The 21,060-nt window shown below is 42.5% G+C and overlaps 1 protein-coding gene across 2 annotated transcripts; it reads right to left on the minus strand.

The window, feature by feature from the left end:
• Positions 1-481: 481 nt before the first annotated feature.
• On the minus strand, positions 482-20,911 carry MYLIP (myosin regulatory light chain interacting protein). 2 transcript variants are annotated; one of them, XM_081518176.1, is made up of 7 exons: positions 20,591-20,911; positions 19,332-19,522; positions 8,109-8,294; positions 6,116-6,313; positions 5,329-5,493; positions 4,170-4,590; positions 482-2,064 (listed from the first exon to the last, which is right to left on the minus strand). In XM_081518176.1, the coding sequence occupies exons 1-7, from the start codon at positions 20,675-20,677 to the stop codon at positions 1,975-1,977; spliced, it is 1,338 nt and encodes a 445-aa protein (XP_081374302.1). In that variant the 5' UTR covers positions 20,678-20,911; the 3' UTR covers positions 482-1,974. The 2 variants fall into 2 exon arrangements, with proteins under 2 accessions (XP_081374302.1, XP_081374303.1); XM_081518177.1 differs by lacking the exon at positions 5,329-5,493.
• Between the last annotated feature and the right edge of the window lie 149 nt (positions 20,912-21,060).

The raw sequence follows: 21,060 nt of genomic DNA on the forward strand, positions 1-21,060 counted from the left end.
CGTACTTCACGAGCACACACTGGCACACGTAGGGCAGCGAGGTCCTGGCAGCAGCAGGCGAGCTGTCCTACGGAAGGCAGCTGTCATGTCTGCAGCCTGGGGCTGTCTCTGCTGGGACCCAGGACGACACCCACCTGTCCTGACCAGGCCACGCACTAGTGGTACCACCTGGGTTTACATTTTTAACTTCCGACTTTGCCACTCCCTTCCTTCTCCAATACTTTATAGTCCTTTTCCCAACTTTTACTTCTCTTCTGCTTGTGCATATGACCCACTGTCACCTACATTCCAATGCTATAAACCAGAAAACACAGATGAATGAGTAACTGGTAAACAGTCTCCTCAGTTAGAACCAACACCCTGAACACTTTCAAACTTTCCACGAAGGACCACTGTAGATACCAACCAGGATGTTATTCATGTTCATTCTAAATGATTAAAAACTGGCTTAAATGACAATCACTATGACGATACACCCATGTTTGCTTTAAAGTCTTTATTATCCTGAATATAAAAGACAGAAGTCCTCTAGGATATAACAGAGTTCTTTATGTGGAAACATTATTTTTTTACAAGTGAAAAAATAAATACCTCTTGGAATAAAGGCTTATATGCTAATATGTGCCATAAAAAAGTAGAGTTTTAATATTTGACAAAATGTCTGTGCAAAGAAACAAATGCATAAACACATTACTGCTACATTAAGGCAATATGGAAAGTATACTCAGAAATCTCAGTAAAGTGACAGTGTAGGTTTCTAGCTTTAACGTAGCTAGTATTGCACCCAATAAGGTCATCTAGGTTTCCCAACATCCTAGAAAACCCACAAGCTGACCAGCGTCCAAAATTCCCAAGTGGGAGTGGAAAAATATGATTAAGAATAAAGAAATAAACAAACAAACAAAAAAACCCAAAACCCCTCTATAACACAGAGGGACAACAAAAAAATAATATTTAAGCATTTACTACCAAAAAAGAAAAAAAGCATACAATATCTAGGACATCTATGATAAGGCTGTAAAAGGCTTGATGGCTCAAGCAAAAGCAACCCCATTGGGTGAAGCTGGAGCAGGGTGCATGGGAGAACTCACAAACCACCCCTAGTTTGTATGCCACGAAGCTTCATCTTGGTGAGCAATGCTCTCCCTTCCAAGGAACATGTGCTGCCTTTTCAATCTTAAAATAAAATGTTCCCCCAACTCAAGAGGCCCAAGGAGTGCCAACTACTACACAGAAATCGTCTAACTAAACTGGTAGCATTTTATCATTGAAAGGCTTGGGGACATGGTAAAAAGAAGGGAGGGAGAAGGGGTAGGAAACCATCCATGTGGAGTGATCTGTTTTCCACTGGCCAGACTGGTTTAAATCTGACAATTTTGTTGCCCACTTTAAAAAAAAGTCCCCGAATTGATTTTTAAATCTGTTTGCCTCCCAATCATTCTTGAACAAGTTAGAAAAAACAGAAATGACATTAAAACGATGACCATCTCTTTAAGAAAAATTTTCCTATTAAAAATGTCCGGAGCTCCGTGACCCGTACAAAAAGAACCAAGTAAATCCTTAAAACGAATTCTTACAAAATTGGCTGCAGGTAGGAAACTTACCTTGGGATACGTTAAGGAGACTTAAAACATCACTTTCTAAAAGGTACCCACTTTAGGGTTAGGCTGCCACTTAACTGATGTCAAAGATTTTTCCTGATTCCTTACTTGATCATAAAAAGAAGGAAAGTCCAAGGAATGTGTCTGGGTCCCAGAGCTCCTCCTGGTCGCCACCCAACAGGTGCTGATTCTACACATGGTACATTTTGGCGGTGAGGAGTAGTTATATTCTTTCTAGTCTTCCTTTTTTTTCCTATACGTTGCATGGCAGATGGGTGTTGGAATAGTTTTTCCTCTCCACAATCTATCATTTTTATAGCTTATACTAGTGCAGTTCATGGAGACATGGCATGTCCGGTATGTGCACAGCAGATCAGATCATAGTCAGGTTGAGAAGACTGGTGTGCGTTGGCAGGTAGACGTGCTGGATGTGGTCCACCCGTGATCTGCAGACGGGACACGACTGGAAAAGAAGCCGGCACTACAGGTTAGGACACCTTCACAGATCTGTGTCTTCAGTGTTTACCTGTGGTACCTGTTACAGTGCATTTTCTAAATGCAGTCACATTTATTTCTAGCTTTTCGCTGGGAGAGATCTTTGCTTTCTGACCAGCTTGTAAGTTTGCACTTGACAAAGGATTGAAAATAAAGATTATGGTACACATATACAATGGAATATTACCCAGCCATTAAAAAGAATGAAATAATGCCATATGCAGCAACACGGATGGGCCTATAGATTGCCATACAAAGTAAGTCAGGCAGAGAAGGAGAAATATCGTTATGACATCCCTTATGAAAGTGAAAGTGTGGTTGCTCAGTCATGTCCGACTCTTTGCAACCCATGGACTGTAGTTCACCAAGCTCCTCTGTCCATGGAATTCTCTAGGCAAGAATGCTGGAGTGGGCCTTTCCCTTCTCCAGGGGATCTTCCCGGCTCAGGGATTGAACCTGGGTCTCCTGCATTGCAGATGGATTCTTTAACATCTGAGCCACAAGGGAAGCCTGACATCCCTTATAGGTAAAATCTTAAAAGAAATTATACAAATGAACTTACTTATAAAACAGAAAAAGACAGACTTAGACAACGAACTTATGATTGCCAGGGGGAAAGATGGGGAGAAGGGATAATCAGGGAGTTTGGGATGGACATGTACACTCTGTTATATTTAAAATGGAGAGCCAACAAGGACCTACTGTATAGCATGGGGAACTCTGTTCAATGTTATGTGGCAGCCTGGATGGGAGGCGAGTTTGGGAGAGAAAGGATACATGTCTATGTATGGCTGAGTTCCTTCACTGTTCACCTGAAACTATCACAACATTGTTAATTGGCTACACCCCAACACAAACTAAAAAGTTTAAAAAGTAAATAAAACTAAAGATTATGAAAAAGTATAAACTGAAGGAAACTAATCAGGTTTTCAGTCAGACTCTAAACACAGCACAGTGAGTGAAGTGATTACTGATGGTCTTTTGCTGTGAGATGAGGCTGTAGTCCCCATGTACGCTGACTAAGAAGCCTCGAGCAGGGACGCAGGAGACCCAGAGACCCTTCCAGAGACTGCGTCCTTGGCTAGTTGGCTTGGGCAACATTACTGGGTGGATGCCACGTGGCCAGGGAGCATGGTTGCTCAGTCACAGGACAGTCACACACACACACACCCCCGCCCCCACCCGCGGGCTGGCCTCTCAACAAGCAGATCCCCTCCTCAACCACAGGGGGAGCCTTAGGTGTGAGGGTCAGACTATGTGGACAGAAAAAGGCAAATTCATGACCACTCCTGGGGAAAAAGTGTTGCATAGTCTAAGAAATGATGCAGGCATCCTCTTGGTTCATGTGTAGCTTTAAAAATAGTTCTGAAATTAGCAGCTTCTTAAGGACTAGAAGTTATTTAGGGCTAATTTTACATAAAACCACAGCGACATGTAGCCAACAGTTTTGGGGAATGAAAACAAACTGAAAAAATTCTTGTAAAAGGAAATGCAAGGTGCAAGAAAGGAAAACCTACTATGAAAGAGGTACTTTTATTTTGTGTACAAATTTTAAAAGTAATTTGACTTGCTAACTGAGAGCCAATCCAAGGGGACCTGAGAGGCACAGTTGGTAATAAAAGGAAATAAATCATAAATAATCAGGAAACAACCTACTGAGAGTTAACTATCACCCAGAACTCTAAGAATTCTTCCCCAAATAATAAGTAAAAGACACCATCCTCCTAAGTGTCAGGAAGCAGAGAAAACATGAAACAGAAAAGGAGGGGTTGACCAGCCCCCCAGACTGGGATCCCAGTACCCGGCTCAGCCAACCAACTAGATGTCTTACCATGTAAATCTGAGCCTCATTTCCAGGACTGGAAAGAAGCCTGTGGTTTAGTAATTACACTGTCAAGAAGAGTGTGTTAATCTATACTGTTTCCTAAGAGCCAAACCTTCCTAGTCACCAAATACAAAGACCTTCTCCAGGTGGACATGGACATTCTCCATCAGTGCCTCCACAAGTCAGCACCTGGCCCATGGCAGCCAGCTAAGCAGCAGCCCCTCACCTGGAGCTGGGTGGACCCTCACCTGGAGCTGGGCAGCACAGCGCTCGCAGCACACAGTGTGGCCGCAGGGGCAGAAGGCCGAGTTGATCTCGCCCTCGCAGCAGAGCGCACACAGCATGGCCTCCTTGAGCTTGCGCAGCTTCTCCTGGAGGGCGCGGCTCTGCTGGCAGCCGAGGCCCTCGCAGCTGCTGCAGCCGGTGCTGCTCTCCGAGGACTTCAGGGGAGAGTTCGGGGGGCTGGGGTCGCTTCTGGGCAAGAGGTCCACCACACCTGCATTGTACAGAGCCCGCCTGGCGTGGTCGTATGCCTCCTTGGAGGTTCTTTTAATATCGAAGACATACTTCTTGCCCAGGTTGATGTTTTCATTCAGAAATAGAGAAGCCAAGTGGCCCTTCAGATCTCTGCTGTACTGCATCATGACGGCACTGGTCACCGTGTCACACCTACGGACAGAGACGGAACACCCACCTCAGTGCTGACCTCTGGTCGAGCAGTGGTGAACACAGAGAGCACCTCTGCCTCCAGGGGCAGTAGCTACAGTTGAAAGCAGTTTATGGTAAGAAAGGGACGTTTTTCTTCGTAACCTTGGATTTATGCTAAAAATTTCTACAAATTTTCCATTCTGCTTCACAATGTGTCTATTTTAACATAAAAAAGTTCGGTTGCCTGCCAATTACATTTTGTAGCTTTTGATTTTCCAAATATTTGAGTCAAATCACAACGCTAAAGCACCCTCAGAAATGAGGGAATCAATATGGTTATTGAGGGATCCTCACTACACACTGAAGACTCAGGGTAGCTGCTCTCCCAGGGAGGAAAAACAACTAGGGTTGTCCTGCAGGAAAAGCGCAAAAACAGTGGCTGAACAAGCCCTCACTCAGAGTCACCTCGGGGGGCGTGAGGAAATGGGCTAAGAGATGAGCAGTGGAGCAAGTCCGTGCAGCTCACACTCACACTCACACCCTCCACCCCAATGCACACATCCTGAAGGAAAAGCAGGACAATGTTGAGAAGGACCCCTGCTAGGGCAGAAACGAAGGGCTTACAAATTGCTGATTTCTTAAACTCTGTACACGGTTCGCTGACACAATGATCCCAGGAACTGTAGGAGGCTTGCTGTCTCCTGGAAGCCTCAGCCCTGAGACGGACATTGCGGTCACGGGGTGCAGGGGGGTACGTGCCTGTAAAACGCATGCGTCTCGGTGATGGCTCTGTAGAGACCACTGGCCGCTCTGGTGCTGATCATCTTGAACAAGAGCACGATGCTGTTCCCAGACTCCTTGGTGACGGTGAGGTACACGTTCTTCCCTGACTGGGTGGCCATCTGCACCACAGGGTAAGCGATCCTGAAAGGGGGGGAGAGAGAAGTGAGCGAGCTCAGGGGAGGTCCGCGACTGTACAGGCACCCAGTGAGGTTCCCATGTGCCGCTGTGGCCCAGCCGTAAAACCAGATGCTCAGATAAGACCATCAGATAAGCACTCTGCTCGCAAGTTATAAAGGTTCGTTGAAAAGCACTTGAGGTAAGTGAAGAGGAGCACTGGAGTGAGTTTTGGGGGACTGTATGTAGGTGAAACGAGATATTTATAGCTGTGAATGACATTTGAGAAATATTAACTCTGCCACATCAGTACACTTAAGCCTACATTATAAAAAAATAATGGAATGGTTATCAAGGCCTGAATAAAATTAATGTACCTACCCCAAAGGAAACATGTTATCCCTAAAGGATGCTGCTGCTGCTAAGTTGCTTCAGTCGTGTCCGACTCTGTGTGATCCCATAGACGGGAGCCCACCAGGCTCCCCCGTCCCTGGGATTCTCCAGGCAAGAACACTGGAGTGGGTTGCCATTGCCTTCTCCCTCTAAAGGATGACTGTCTAGTAAAACCCTTTCCACTTCCTATTTTCATGATGAGAGCTACAAGAGTATATACACACTTAGGTCTAAACAAATTTAAGACTTGGGATACCTATTAATTGGGCTGAAGTCATCTTTACAAATGGAGATTCCTTCAGGTCCAACCCCGATGAGGAGCTTCTGCCCCTCGCTGTCCCTCACAGAATGCCATTCAATGCCGTAGTTTTCCATTGCCGACACAATCTGCAAAACTTGGTATTCAGCCGAAGCCTGGCTGGTCCCCTCCAACTCCTTATGTTTTGCCACAATGCTGTAAGACACCAAAAGGCCAGAGTGTACAGAGAGGTTAACTGATGCAGTCTTCAGAGAGAAATCTATTATTTCCACTAGTGAATTAGATTGACACTGTCATTTATGAATCATAAAAACTTAAAGCTATATATTATTGATGTTTCATCTATTTAGCAAACTTATTGTAAAATACTTTTAAGACACTGTTCAAGATCTCAACTATTAAATATTTAGTAGAAAAAACTACTGGGGATGCCAAATGAGGATGAATTAAAAGAACTATGGAAAATCTCTAAAAATATATGTAAGAAATTTATACATAGGAATGTCTCATGCATTTGTATAGGTTTACTTTCTAAGTTTCATTACAATATAGCATTATATGGGATTGATTAGGTCATTTGCAACTGAAATATGCAGGATTTATTTTATCTATTGGGGTGGAACAGCCTCCAATATAGTTCTTAAAGATCCCCACCCCGTGGTATCCATGCCCCTGTGTAACTTCCTTGAGTATAGGCTGGATTAATGACCTGCTTCTAATGAACAGATTATAGCAGAAGGGATGGGCTGTCACTCAATTCTGAGATTAACTTATAAAGACTCCATCTTGGGTGTTTGCTCTTGCTCTGACCCAACTGCTTGTCCTGGGGAAAACCAGTCATCATGTTATCAAACAGCCCGTGGAAAGAGGCCCATGTGGTGAGGGCACAGGATAGGCAACAACAAGCTACCTGAGCCCAACTGGAAGCGGATCCTTCCCTCAGCTGAGCCCTCAGATGAGACTGAACCGCACGGGCAGCTTGACTGCAGCCTCCTGAGAGATCCGAAGCCAGAGAAACCAGGCAGGCCATGGCCGGACTCCTGACCCAGAGAACTGTGAGATGATGTTCCCTGTTTGAAGCCACTAAGTTTTGGAGGGCAACTCATTACCCAGGAATAGATAATTAAAACACCTATGTCTAGGTTATGACCAACCTAGACAGCATATTGAAAAGCAGAGACATTACTTTGTCAGCAAAGGTCCGTCTAGTCAAGGCTATGGTTTTTCCAGTGGTCATGTATGGATGTGAGAGTTGGACTGTAAAGAAAGCTGAGCGCCGAAGAATTGATGCTTTTAAACTGTGGTATTGGAGAAGACTCTTGAGAGTCGCTTGGACTGCAAGGAGATCCAACCAGTCCATCCTAAAGGAGATCAGTCCTGGGTGTTCATTGGAAGGACTGTTGCTGAAGCTGAAACTCCAGTACTTTGGCCACCTAATGCAAAGAGCTGACTCATTTGAAAAGACCCTGATGCTGGGAAGGGTTGAGGGCGGGAGGAGAAGGGGACAACAGAGGATGAGATGGTTGGATGGCATCACCGACTCAATGGACACGCGTTTGGGTGGACTCCGAGAGTTGGTGATGGACAGGGAGGCCTGGCGTGCTGCGGTTCATGGGGTCGCAAAGAGTCGGACATGACTAAGCAACTGAACTGAAATGATGTTAGGTCTCTTGGTTTAATCCTTTCTGGGATGAAGGAAAGGTCAACATACCTGATAGACTTTTAAGAGACTTACATTCTTAAAAGGCCAGAGACTATATAATTTCTGTTATACAGCATTTTGTATAAGGGCATTTATTTGTGTGGATTATATTTTGTGTTTATAAGTTTCTCAAAGAAAAGGATAAGAATCTTTTGAAAACAGTTGGTTAGCGTGGGCAATGGTCTAGTCTCAACCTCACAAATTGCCTGTATCTATCATACTTTGAATATTCTCCTGGAGATTCTTATAAATCTGCTAGATCCATGACAACAAATAGTGGGGCGTCACCTGTTCAAGGTGGCACTGGAGAGCTCCTTGGCACACAGCTCCTCATAGCTGTACTTGGCTGTGTTCTGGTTGTAGTCCCCAAACTTGGTCTGGGCCAGGAGGGCGCTGAGTTCTACTGCCTGCTCTGGGGAACACTGGAGGTGGCCTGCCAGGAGGGCTTCCTTGATATGCAAGAAAAAGATATGCCTGCAAAGCAATGTGAGAATGAGGTTATGCTGGGGGACTAACATGGTTATCAGACCCACTGCTTGGCAATTCCACAATCCCTTTTAAGTAAGGAAAACAGAGCAGGGGAGAAAGCTACTTGGGAAACGCTTACACTTACAGACCTTTTATTAAAATCATGAGTAGTAAGGCAAAATAAGTCTAAGGATTACATACACACATAATAATTATATACATGTTTCTGCATTATACATTTCAAAAGAAGTGATCTTAATCAGAAAAACTTTATCTTGATGTGTAACTGATATCTTATCACTCAAATCTCTCATTTTCACCCTAACTTCTCTCCTAAGGATCATACTCAAATGTGCAAGAGTTTACAGACTTCTCCCCTAGATGTTCCTCAGTATCCCAATTTCATCTTGTTCGAAGCCAAACTGTCTTCCTCCCCAAATCCACTTTTTCTCCCAGTGGAAACCAGAGACTGATTTGCTATTTTTACGACAGACTCAATTTTGATTCTTCATTTTCTTTCTGCCTAATTTCTGTCTCTGAAAATTCTTTAAATCCAGTTCCGTTTTCCCTGTTTTTACTTTCTCTGTCCTACTGTAGCTCTCAACTGTCAGAGAATTTACAATATCCCTTAAGCTGATCTCTCTTCTAGACTCTGTGTGAATCCATCTTCCAAGCTGTTTGCTTCTGATATAGACTTGCCATTCTTCTGCTCAGAATCCTTCAAGACATCCCCATTGTTTGCCAAGGAAGCACACTGTCAGCATGAACCCAGAGTTATCAACATCTTGCCCCAGATTTCCAGCCACATCAGGTGGCACTAGTGATAAAGAACACGCTTGCCAATGCAGGAGACATCAGAGACGCGAGTTCGATTCCTGGGTCAGGAAGATCCCATGGAGGAGGGCATGGCAATCCACTCCCGTATTCTTGCCTGGAGAGTCCATGGACAGAGGAGCTTGGCAGGCTACAGTCCGTAGGGTCGCAGAGAGTTGGACAGAATTGAAGCGACTGAGCAAACACATGTGTACTCCTGTCATTCCCTCCAGCCACTATGCCCCAGGAAAGGGACAATTCTTTTTTTCTGGAAAAACCAAGCACATTCACACTCCCACATCTCTGGTCTTGCTGTTCCCTCTGTCCTGAAGGCTATTCTTCCTGTCCCCTCATCTGGATACCCTTTTGTCTAATTCACACACAAACCATTTAGCTGCATGTAAACTGACTTTCTAAGTGCATCTAACATCAGAGAGTTCTATAAATGTACATAAAACTACATACTGTCTGCAACTAGTTTATATTCCCATCCTAGTTTCATTCCATCTGACCCTGTCCTAATTGTACACAACACTGCATTCCACATTTACCAAAAAGTAAGTGAAACTTAGAATCCTTGAAAACTTCAGATGTTGTTACCTGACAATTTGTATTGCCTAAGACTCTGAACAGAGTATTTAAACTGTCATAGAGATTGGCCAGGGTTATGAAATTTGTCTCTGGCAAATGTAGAAATACAACTTTCCCTGATGACTCAATATATCCTCTCAAACATGCTGAAATGCCACACTACTCCTTCCATTAACAAATGAATTATGATCATCATTGTAAAGTTCTGAACAGGGCTCCTAAACTCACCTTCCCTCTTCAGTTGGATATCCTTATTCTAATCCTCAAGTCACTTTTACTTATGTTAGTCTTGTGTCTGACATCCAGGTAGAAGGGATAATGAGAACAATGCAAGAAAAGGAGGTAGGAGAACCTGAGGCTAGAAAAAACAAGGAGGGGCACTGTTGAGTGTCTCAAAACTTTGGGCTGACAAGAACCATTAATCCTCCTTTAAAAAATGCTTAAATTCAACGTTCTGTGCCTTCTACAACGATAAAGAAATGTTTAAAATTATCAGACTCTGCCAAACACTGCAGCTTTTTTTTCATTCAAAGCCCCCTATGAAGAAATCACAGTAAGAATGCATAATAGCACTGAGAGAAGATAAGCATGGTTTTTATTAAACCAAACATCTGCTTGTCTTTAAAGTATTTCTGACATACTGCTAAACTGAGAAGGGGGTCCCTACTGGGGGAAAGAAATGACTACAAAAATAACTTGTTTTGAAATATCCAAAGACTGAGATCTAGCAGTCCCATAAAATCTTGGTGTGACACTGCTTCAGTCCACAGAAGGCTTTTTAGACGACCGTTCGGTAAACTTCACCTTGGTTTATGTACCTCTGTCTCTGCAGTCATCAGAGGACATGCTAGCAGCGAACAAAAACCTCAGTATATGCTTACATTAAACAAGAAAGTGTGCGCTGAAAGATTTTTAAGGGTATCACCCAACCTAAGTCTTCCCGATTTAATCACTGCTTTATGTGAAAGTGTCTTTTAACTGATTTCCCAGGTATTAAGTCAGAGACTAGTATAGCTGGCAAAAGAAGAGGTTCAAAATCAATCCAATTTCTTTTTCTAAACTATCCATGCCAACTTCTAGACAGACAGCTGCCAAAATCAAAGGCAGAGAAGCAATAACAAAATATTGACAGGTGGTCAGCGGCCTGAGAGTAACGCTGATCCTTTCCCGGCATGTGAGTTGGAATTTTTAAAAAGGGGGTGGAGGGCATTAGCCTTCTCTACATACTCCACATTCTAGGCTGTAGTGCGATTGCTACCCTCTAAAGTACAAAAATCCCCTCTTTACAGAAACTTTCTGGTAGGGCGCTTCCTTCATTTTGCCATTTCACGGCTATCAAGCAACCTTTTCATGTCAACAAGTCTGTCATGCATCGTCTCTGTGCCAAGCCCTATGCTGGGGTTCTGGGGTTCCAGGGTGAATATATCTGATAGTTCCCTTTTCGATGGAACTTACAGGCTTTTAGTGTGAAGTAAAGTATCCTATCAAAATAACTCTGGCTGCAAACTGGCACTTAGGTGACAAGTGTATGCTCTCCAGGAGAAGAGCACGTGGAGCAGCAACAGCAAAGATCACAGCGGCGGCAGGCCACCGGCAGACTTTATTTAATGTGTTCTTCCCAAGGAGGGTGACAGGGCGTGCAGAACCATTGCCAGCAAGGACTCGAGGGATGGCTCAATAGCTAGGGGTGGTTCTGAGTCAAGTATTTTCTTCTATTATTTTCCCTTGAATCATCTGGCCTGTAACTGACTGGCTCATGGATTTCACCCTCTCCCTTTCTGTAGGCAGGGTTAAAGGTTACCAATAGTATCAAAATAAGTAGATGTGTTCAAAGAAGTCAGACCTGCAGTGAATTGCTTTTTTTTTTTTTTACTAAAGATCAAAAGTGACTGGCATATCTAAGTCAATTTAGGCTACATGCTAGAAGCATAAACAGAAAGAAAGACTTTGAAAAAAATCATCTGTCTTAAGCAAATGTCTATGAATATATCCTAACAGACATAAGCTCATTTTCTAAATATTCCTTAGGCTGCACCTTGAAATTCATGATTCTTCAAGTTTTTCTCAGTTACTAAGAAAATGGATACTTTCAGCATACGGATGGGGCTTGGGAGCCCAAAGTGAAAAGTTCTAGCTAACTCATGTCTTTGCATTCATGAATTCACACTTACTGCAGCATTAGGGAAGATTAAAAAAAGAAAATAGGAATAAATAAGAGGATATATCATATTTTAATTTAAAAAAAGAGCCACACGTCCTTAACATGTTTTGTTTTGAACTACATACTTAGAATTTCCTGTTTAAAATGAATTCTTAATAACATTAAGAATATTAATATTATGTTCTACAATATTAAGAATTCCACAATTTTAAGCCATAAAATTAGGTCTTCTATCTTTTAAGAGTTGTAATCAGAGCACTCTCCTCTAAACCCTAGCTAGTCTCATAACGAAATCATCTAATGATCTAAGCAGAATTTTCTGCAAACCAATCAGGAGTTGGAGGTCTGCTCATTACAGACAATTACTATTACTGCCCTCCAGTTATCTTGCCAAGTTATGTAATTTTGAAAAGCTTTTCATGACCCAAATATAAGTCAACTATATCCACATTCACTATTAAATTCCAGATGAAGTAACCAACTAAAACATCTCTAAAATGGCTGAAAGTGAAAGCATTAGTCACTTAGTCGTATCCAACTCTCTGCAGATATGGACTGTAGCCCACCAGGTTCCTCTGTCCATGGAATTCTCCAGGCAAGAATACTGGAGTGGGTTGCCATTCCCTTCTCCAGTGGATATTCCAGACCCAGAGATTGAACCCAAGTCTCCTGCATTGCAGGCAAATTGCTAAATAGTTGTTTTTAAAAACTCGCCAGTCCCAATAACTGAAGTGAATCTCTCCCCAAGAGACTGACTGAACCTGGCTCTCCATTTTAACAGCTGGTTAGTCCCTCACAGAGTGAGACACCCACTGAGGTCACCTGAACGCCTGCCTCAGTTCAATGAGTCATTAAACCACAAGCTCTAACTGCCAGGTTATATTTAAAAATTATCAAACCACAACAGAATTGCTACACGTTTGTTTAGTATCTTAAACTCCAGCGCACAAAAATCAGTTCAAGATGGATCCAGGCCTAAATATAAAAGCTATAATGGTAATGCTTTTAGAACAAAACACAGGAGAGTATCTTCATGACTTGGAGACAGACAAAGGTTTCTCAGGATGCAGTCAGCAAAAATCATAAAAGAAAGAAGTGCATAAGTGAAATTTTACTAAAATTAAAAACTTCTTCCAGTCAAAAGGCATCAAAAAAAAAAAGACCAGGCAAATCACAGGAAAAAAGTACACTTATAAAACAAATATCTGACAAAAAACTGGTATATACAAAGAATGTGTGCAGCTCAAAAATCAAGGCAACAACTCAATAAAAACGGGCAAATGACCTGAACGGGTATTTCACAAAAGATGTTTGAATCACCAATAAGCAGATGAGAAAGTGTTATCAATAGAGATGTAAATTAAAACCACAATGTGCTAGCGCTGCAAACCCAGCAGAAGGCTGGCAGGAATGTGGAAGAACTGGCCCCCTGTACACTGCTGACAGGAGCACAGAATGGTACAATTGCTTCTGGAAAAGGTCTGGCAGTTACTTATAATTAAACAATAACTTCCTCTATGATCCAGCTATTTCAATCTTATTTACTCAAGAGAAATGAAAACACATGTCTACAAAAAAAGACTTGTGCTTGAATGTTTATAGCAGCTTTCTTTATGATAGCTGGAAAACAGGTGTTCATCAACGGAGTATGGATAAATGAACTGCAGTACACACAATGGAATACTATTCGAACTGCAGTACACACAATGGAATACTATTCAGCAATAAACAGCAACAAGTCACTGATGTATACAACAAGTTGATGGGTCTCAAAAAATTTATGATGAACAAAAGGAGCCAGACACAAAAGAGTAACTACTGTGCAATTCCACTGACATGAGGTAGAACAGGTGTAACTAATCTACACTGGAAAAACATATAACCTGGTTGTGGAGTGGAGTGGGTGGGTGGAGGTAGGGAAGGAGAGTGGGGAATGAATGCAGAAGGTCATGAGGGAACTTTCTGGAGTGATGTAAAATTCTAAATCTTAATAAGGGTTTCGTTTAAAAAGGTACATCTATTTGCCAAAACTCATTAAGTGGAATATTACGATTTATGCATTTTATCGTATGTAAATTTTATATCAAAAGAAAAAAAAAGAACTGCAGGCAAAGACTGAGTTCTAGTTAATAACAGTCACAGTGAAGTATTTAGGGGGATATGTACTTACAACCTATTTTGAAAGGCATAAAAAAAATAGACTGATAGATGGGTAGAGGGACCAGTAAGTGGATAAATATGCGATAAAACAAGAATGTTTAACTGTTACTAGCAGAATCTACGTGTTTTTGGTGTTCGATGTAAAAATCTTCAGCTTATCTGTACATTTGAAAATCTTTATAGTAAGAGGTTGAGAACATAATACTAGTAAAAATCCCTTAGGGTCAAGGTTCAGAATTCAAATGAGGAGGTATAACTAAAATGAACCATCAAAACTCATACACTTCATGGAAAGCCTGCAACTGAGAAACCTGTCACAGCCAGTAATTACCAAGTTAAGTCTCTATTCAGGCTTAAGGAAATCTTTCTCAAAGCCCAAAATGTAAAATGGGAATCACTGATAAATTTGCTTCCTCCTCAGGCTCCAAAGCAGTTAAATGATAAGGAGGGTACAGGTGAGAGAAATTCCTAACTTCAAATTGATTACAACTCACTCCAGAAAAATACCTGGAAGCATAAAATCTCACTTCTAAAAGGTATGATTGATTACTCACTCACTGGAGATAGCTATCCCTGAGCAAATAACAATCCAAGCAATCGCAGAGTTTAAGAGTGTCAACTACAATCTCTTTCTCAGCAATCTAGATTAGAGGCCTGGAATCAGGGATACGACTCAGAGAATAAATATACCTGGAACCTAATCCCACTGGTCACCCTGGGTCTGACCCTCAGTGCCCTCTAAATAGTCAGATTTTATTTATAATGATACTCAAAATGAAAAGTTCATTTTGGCTACATAAAAGTCAATTTCTCAATGTTCTCTGATATTTTGTATGTATATATAAGTATCAGAAGTTCAAAAGGAGACTGAAGGTGACCAGGTGGGCATCCTATGGCAAAAATAAACATAAAACCACACAAACATCCCATATACTGAGCAGAAAGACTTAATAAATTAGAATTCAGAAATGTAATTAATACTTTCTTTGAAAATAATATACATGTCTGTTTTTACCCTTTTTTACTTTCCTGGGGCCTAAGTTATATTTGGGCATATCAAAAAAAAAAAAAAGAATGTGTTGTTCCACTCTTAGACATGCAGTTGATATGAAGAACATAATATTCCTACAATGCAACCTATGGAATTTACCCATCCTGAATCACACGAAGATAAGTTCTGTGATCAACATTTACCCTCATGACAATGTTTTATAAGATTCTGAACATGATTACAGGCATGGGCTAGGGTCAGTCTGATTCAGCTGTGGACTAATTTGTTATTATCACCTCATCTCTGCCTATAGTTTACATGTGGTAGTTGCTTTGTGGGTTTCAGTGATGCCATCGTTTCTGAACTTTCACATGTCCAAGTGATTTTTATTGGGAGACAAGGAAAAACTGAATTTAATAAGTTCCAAGGACCTACAAATTGGCTGAAATTAGATAAAGCCAGCCTGCAGCTTGAAAACTATCTGAACTTCATAAAAGGTCCAGGCGGGTGGTAGTTCATCCTTGATAAGAACAAACAGCCACAATGAACAAACAGCTTTGAATGGAGCAGAGGGGGCGAAGGAAGGAAGCAAGCAAACAGAAGAATGCCAAGCACCGAGCAAATTATTAACTAAGAAGAATCACTAGAAAACATTTTTTTAATGGTGAGATTTCTTTTAGATCATCTCAAACTTTTCAGGTTATAGAAGCAAACTGGCAAAACATGTCAATATCTACAAGAAAATCTGTATTATCAGTATCAGTTAACCCCATTTTTACTGACTTCCAAGTTCTTAATTCGTTGATTCAACAAATATTTACGTACCAGGTACTTGCTAGACTCTGGGGATACATGGTTGATCAGCTCCTTCTTAATGGAATTTAGATTATTAGAGTAGCTGATGATAAGCAAACAGTCACAAAAGTAAATGAGTGCTACACATTCGTTAAATGTTGTAAAGGAAAGCAGCATGATATATTCAGAGAGTTCAGTCTCCTAAGCGGGCCTCGAGAAGGCTTTTCCAAGGAGTGATGAGTGAGCTGGGGCCTGCAATCACACTCATCACTGCTCATAACTTTAAGACCCTACTGGGATGCGACATTCAGGATTACAGCATTTCCATGAATATTTACTTCAGCACTCAGAGAGTGCTTGTATTAGGATTGTTCTTTGGGATAAAGGATTCAGGTGTTGGTGAATCTTAACTAAGAAGGGTGCCCCCTAGCAAAGAACACAGAACTCTGCTAAAACGTGGCAAAGTCAGGAGAAACAGAAAGGTATTATTGGCAGTCGATGGTATAAATACCTACCATCCCTGAAGATGAAACATATAATTCTCTAACCTCTGGTTTTGAAAATGTTGACAAAATCTGGTCTGAATCGCTCTGAATAACCAAGAGCCTCTGAAAGGTAAGCATTTCAAAGATCACTGTGATTTCAGATCCACTTTCAGAATATATTAGTCTCACATTTCGTTTTAATCCATAGCATGGCAAACATCTGCTGAAAATACCTGCTGTCTTCCTCTCTGAAATGTTCCAGCTGAGTCTAAACAAAACTCTCCGGTTACTTTCCAGAATTCCTCATTCAAGAGCAAACAAAATAGTCTGGGTAAAGAATCAAATCTAAAATTAGGCCACATCAGAGACCAGACTAACCCTATTTCCCTATCTAAGCAGACACTGGAAATGTTTTTTCTATCTTCAGAGAAATGTTGTCTAGAAAAAGCATTAGGAGAGTGATAATGAAGAGACGTAGAAGCCAAGAAAAAAAAAAAAAATCCGCTAGAAGGGATCTTAAAGAAACTCCTTCAGGGTTTTCAGCTGGGCTCAAGTCTTAGAAGGCTGTTTACGCTGGTGGTCGGTGGCTGAGCTGAACCTAGAATGCAGGGCTTCCGTGTGGCCCCTAGGACTCTCCTACTACAGACAGGCCTTCCCACCTGTCATTCTCTGGCAGCCTCCCTAATCTGATGCAAACTAATGTATGAACTGCCCCCAGTTAGGCCAGCTCTACTGTAAGCAGGCTGCTTTAATTGTCCACAGAGGAAAAGTTGGCCAGGATATTTCAGCACCATTTAATAATCTGTCCAGACACTTTTAGTATACTAAGTGTACCCTCATGACTCGACTGAGAGATGCTAAAATATCACCTCTCATAACGGGACTGGCAAAGCTGAGCTTACTCACTATGTAAATAGATCTATTTTACTTCCATGGCAGTTTATATCAATATTTTATAACAAAAGATTAAACATCAAAAACATTAATCAACCAGCTTTATCTTGTTAACATAACATTAAGGAAAATAAGTGTTCCTGTTCTGTAGTATCTGGCACATAAACACAATGCTAATTGTAGCAAAACTGGGCCCAGCACAACTTATGTTCCTAATGAAAAGGTATAAAGCTAATTATAAATCACTTTATCTATTTATTAAAGCTGAATGCTATAGAAACTTTAGGTGGCATTTTCTTAAAATTCTGTTACTTCAGACAACCCCACAGAAAAGTAAAATACACCAATATTTCAAAAATCAAAAGTTTAGATCACCTGAATTTTTTGGTAAGATTTCAAATGGAATGAAAATAAATTAAAATTACTGAGTCTAACCAGGTATGTGCATTCTTTGAGTGCTATTAGGCTTGAATCTCAAGAGTCAAAGTCAATTGAGTCAATAAAGTAGGAAATGTGATTCCAATTCTAATTCATAAAATGTCTGTATTTCTTGCATGAATAAAATGGATTTGATAATAGTTATTAAGAAAGCACAGGTAAAGAATGTCTAGCAGCAAACTGTAAAATCTGTAAGCATTTATAATACAAATGCACATGTTATACTGTTATGACTGCTGCCATTTAATGATGTATTTAGTCCTCCAAGCTTCTGCAGATTTAAAAAATAAATTTGTGTCATCAAAACAGATTTGTAAATGGAGGTCCTGAAATAAATGCAAAATCAGGATAAAACTAAACAATGAAAATTCCAAGATGTTGTGTTTCATATATATACACATATTTTTTTCTTACTCAATTGCAAGTTATCAAACTGAACTGCAAAGTAGAAGCATTCACAAATCAGCTTTAAGTTAAAACAGAAAAAGTGCAACCTATCGTGATGTCATATAGACAGCTAAGACATTCTTAAACATGGAATTACTTGAAGCTTTTGCAAGACATTTTTAGAAGCACTAAGAATTCGATATACTAGCTTCTCTCAGATACAAAATTGAACATTTCCGTCACCCTTTAAAGCTCCATTACAAGGCAAAACAGAGATTTCAAATTCAAATAAACAGTATTTCAAAATATGTGTCTAACCATGCTCCGGCAAACAACCAAAAAAATAAAATGACATGCTAAAAAATGTTAAAGAATATGGCTCACTCATCATAACTCAAAACTGTCACACTCACAATTTTTATGAGTGTGGCAAATTTCCAAGCCAAAGTAGGAAAACATTAAAACTAAGATCCAAAGTTTACTGTGTTTAAAAGTAGTCATTTTCCTTTTTTTAAATAAATACGCCACTGTAAGATTTAGGTCTCCTGCATTTCAGCAATAAATATTAAACACCAGTTTCCTAGCTTAGCTCATCCTTGAGAGAAGTATTACGTCTAGTCCAGGGGAGAATCCATTTTCTGTTTGAAAAAGGAAACCACACGTTCCAATTGTCTCGCACTACTGGTAGCTTTCTAGAAGTAGAGAGAGAAATTTAACAATCTAAACTCAACACTCATGTGTAATGTATCTGTGGGGTAGCATGTTACTATTGGCGTTAGACGAGTTTTCTTAACTGAATTTGCAAGAAACTGAAAAACTTAAAAAATTCGGAAAGAGCTCTTGGCTACACACTGTAATCTGACACTAGGCTGAAGAAGTTGACCAAGTTTAAGTAACCCAAGAGGAACTATTTCCTGCTTTCCGTTAGAACAGTCTGCAATGACCTATAGTAACACTGCTGAGGCAGAGGTTACTATCGGGCAGTAGATGCTGTTATCAGGAAGTCAATTGGGTCTTTTTTCTTTCTTTTTAAAATTTTTTTGAGTTGTGACGCTGATCTCAAATGTTTGTAAGAATTCATCCCTGCTCTCCCATTGTTTATAAAGACAAGAAAAATACTGCAAGAGCTGGAAAATGTACCCCTGGCCAACTATGCTGCTCTCTTTTCACCTCAACAAAAGAACTGTGCTATGGAAAACTTCTAAGTTATGAACCACCTCTGTATCAAAACAAACGTGCCTGTGAGCATCTCCGGGGAGGTGCAGTGGCTTTCCCTAAAGGGAATCAAAGGTCTATTTTGACATTGGTTTATTTTAGCATCATTTTACCTAGTCTGCTCCTGTAAGATGAGATGAGGCTCCACGAAGAACTTGACTCTCAGTTTAAGCCGGTAAGGGGCTAGCCCATCCATCTGCTGGGAGATCCGGTTTCTCAGATTTAGCCATAAACTTTCACCTTTGCTACCCGTAAACTGCAGTCCAAAATAATCAACTTCTATAATTCCCAATCTCCTGCACACCTAAAACAAAAATGAATGCAGCATAGATAAGCAAGCGGTCCACGTGGTCAAAGCAAACCAAGACTCCATCTAAGATTCTTGCCTATGTTTTTTTTTTTTAAAAAAAAAACAAAGTTCAAGAACGGTGTTACAATTCCTGTTGTAGGCTATAAGAACAAAGTTCTAAGGCTCCAGTGATGCTAAACCACTAGACGTGGTATAGAGGCAGGCACAAAAGGAGTTATCAAAATGCAGCCTTCCAGAAAGCCTGAGGAAGGGAATCCACGGGGTATTTTCCTTCTTATTTCAATCACTGGAATTCCCTCCACCAGCACAATCTGCACAGCTGATTTGGCAGCTTATTATCTGGACAATTTTAACCATCTGGGTTCCAAAAAAATAAACACACTGAGGAAACACGCCACAAGTGTCAGCTAAGCTTTACAGAAAGGCTTTCCAAACATCTCAGGTCGAGGGGGGTTGAGGGCACAGCGTTTCACTTGAGAGCAAATCCTGCCGTCTGCCACACCACTAGGCGCTGTTTGGAACGGTTCTTCTTTTCTCCTAAGGAAACGCGCGCGCTGACAGACAAACCAAGGAGTTTATGACCCAAACGCACCGTCCCCAGCGAATCGGGAGAGGCAGAGAGGTGAACCGTCCGCTTGAGAAGCAGAGAGAGGCAAGGGGCCCGGTTTGTCTGCCCAGCAACCCGAGGGACCTGCGACCGCCTCCGGCCACCTCATCCCGGGACGCAGGTGGCGCCGCCGGGCCCCGCGGGGACGACAGGCGGCCTCGTGCACACACCACCTGCGGCAGGTGTGCCGGGCCGCTTTTTTCCGGCAAAGTGCCGGGCTGGGGGACCGGGTGGCAGACCCGCGGCCCGTCTTCCGCGCCCCCCCCACCACAGACCAACCCCGCGCGCGCCAGGAAGGGGGCCGCGCGCCCCTACGGCCTCAGGAAGGAGGGGGCGCAGGCCGGGCGCCTGAGGCGCACTCCCCACCGCAGCCGTCGCCGCCGGCCCCCGGCACCACCGCGAGTCCCCACCCCCACCCCGGCCTCAGGGGACCGGCAGAGACCCCCGGTCCTCACCTGGTTGAGGCAGTCCTCGCCGTTGGCTTTCGCCTCCACCTCCACCTCCATCAGCACTGCGTCCGGCCTCGTCACATAGCACAGCATGGCTGGGGCCGCCGCTGCCGCCACAGCCGCCTCGTCTTTGGTGTGCGCGGGGCTCAGACCCAGCTCCGGGATCGGCGAGGCTGGCCCCCGGGAGACGGCAGCCCTGCAGACCCCTGTCCTACGCCCCGCAGCCGCTGCAACCCCGCGCACCAACCCCCCCTGCCTCGCCAGCCCGCGCGTCAGCCGGCTTCCCGGGTCCCACGGCGGCGCCGCACTCCAGCAGCCCAACTGCCTGCGCCGCGACGGGGACTCCTCAGATATAACGGCCCCGCCCCCCTCGGCTGGGTCCCCCGCCAATCACGGCGGACCCGCCCCTCCGCCGCCGCCTAGCCAGCCAATAGCGGCGCCCGCTCGGCCGCCGCCCGCCCTCCCAGCGCCGGCGG

The sequence above is a fragment of the Giraffa tippelskirchi genome, chromosome 8, assembly GCF_054371585.1.
Source record: "Giraffa tippelskirchi isolate mGirTip1 chromosome 8, T2T-mGirTip1v1.2.pri, whole genome shotgun sequence".
NCBI lineage: Eukaryota > Metazoa > Chordata > Mammalia > Artiodactyla > Giraffidae > Giraffa > Giraffa tippelskirchi.

What these genes read in the sequence shown, in the direction of transcription:
- MYLIP (XM_081518176.1), bottom strand. Translation starts at nt 20,677, where the DNA reads ATGCTGTGCTATGTGACGAGGCCGGACGCAGTGCTGATGGAGGTGGAG. An exon ending in GCGAGGACTGCCTCAACCAG is followed by an intron (nt 19,523 to 20,590) that starts GTGAGGACCGGG and finishes TTTTTGTTTTAG; the next exon opens with GTGTGCAGGAGATTGGGAAT. An exon ending in GAGACGCATGCGTTTTACAG is followed by an intron (nt 4,591 to 5,328) that starts GCACGTACCCCC and finishes CTCTGTCCGTAG; the next exon opens with GTGTGACACGGTGACCAGTG.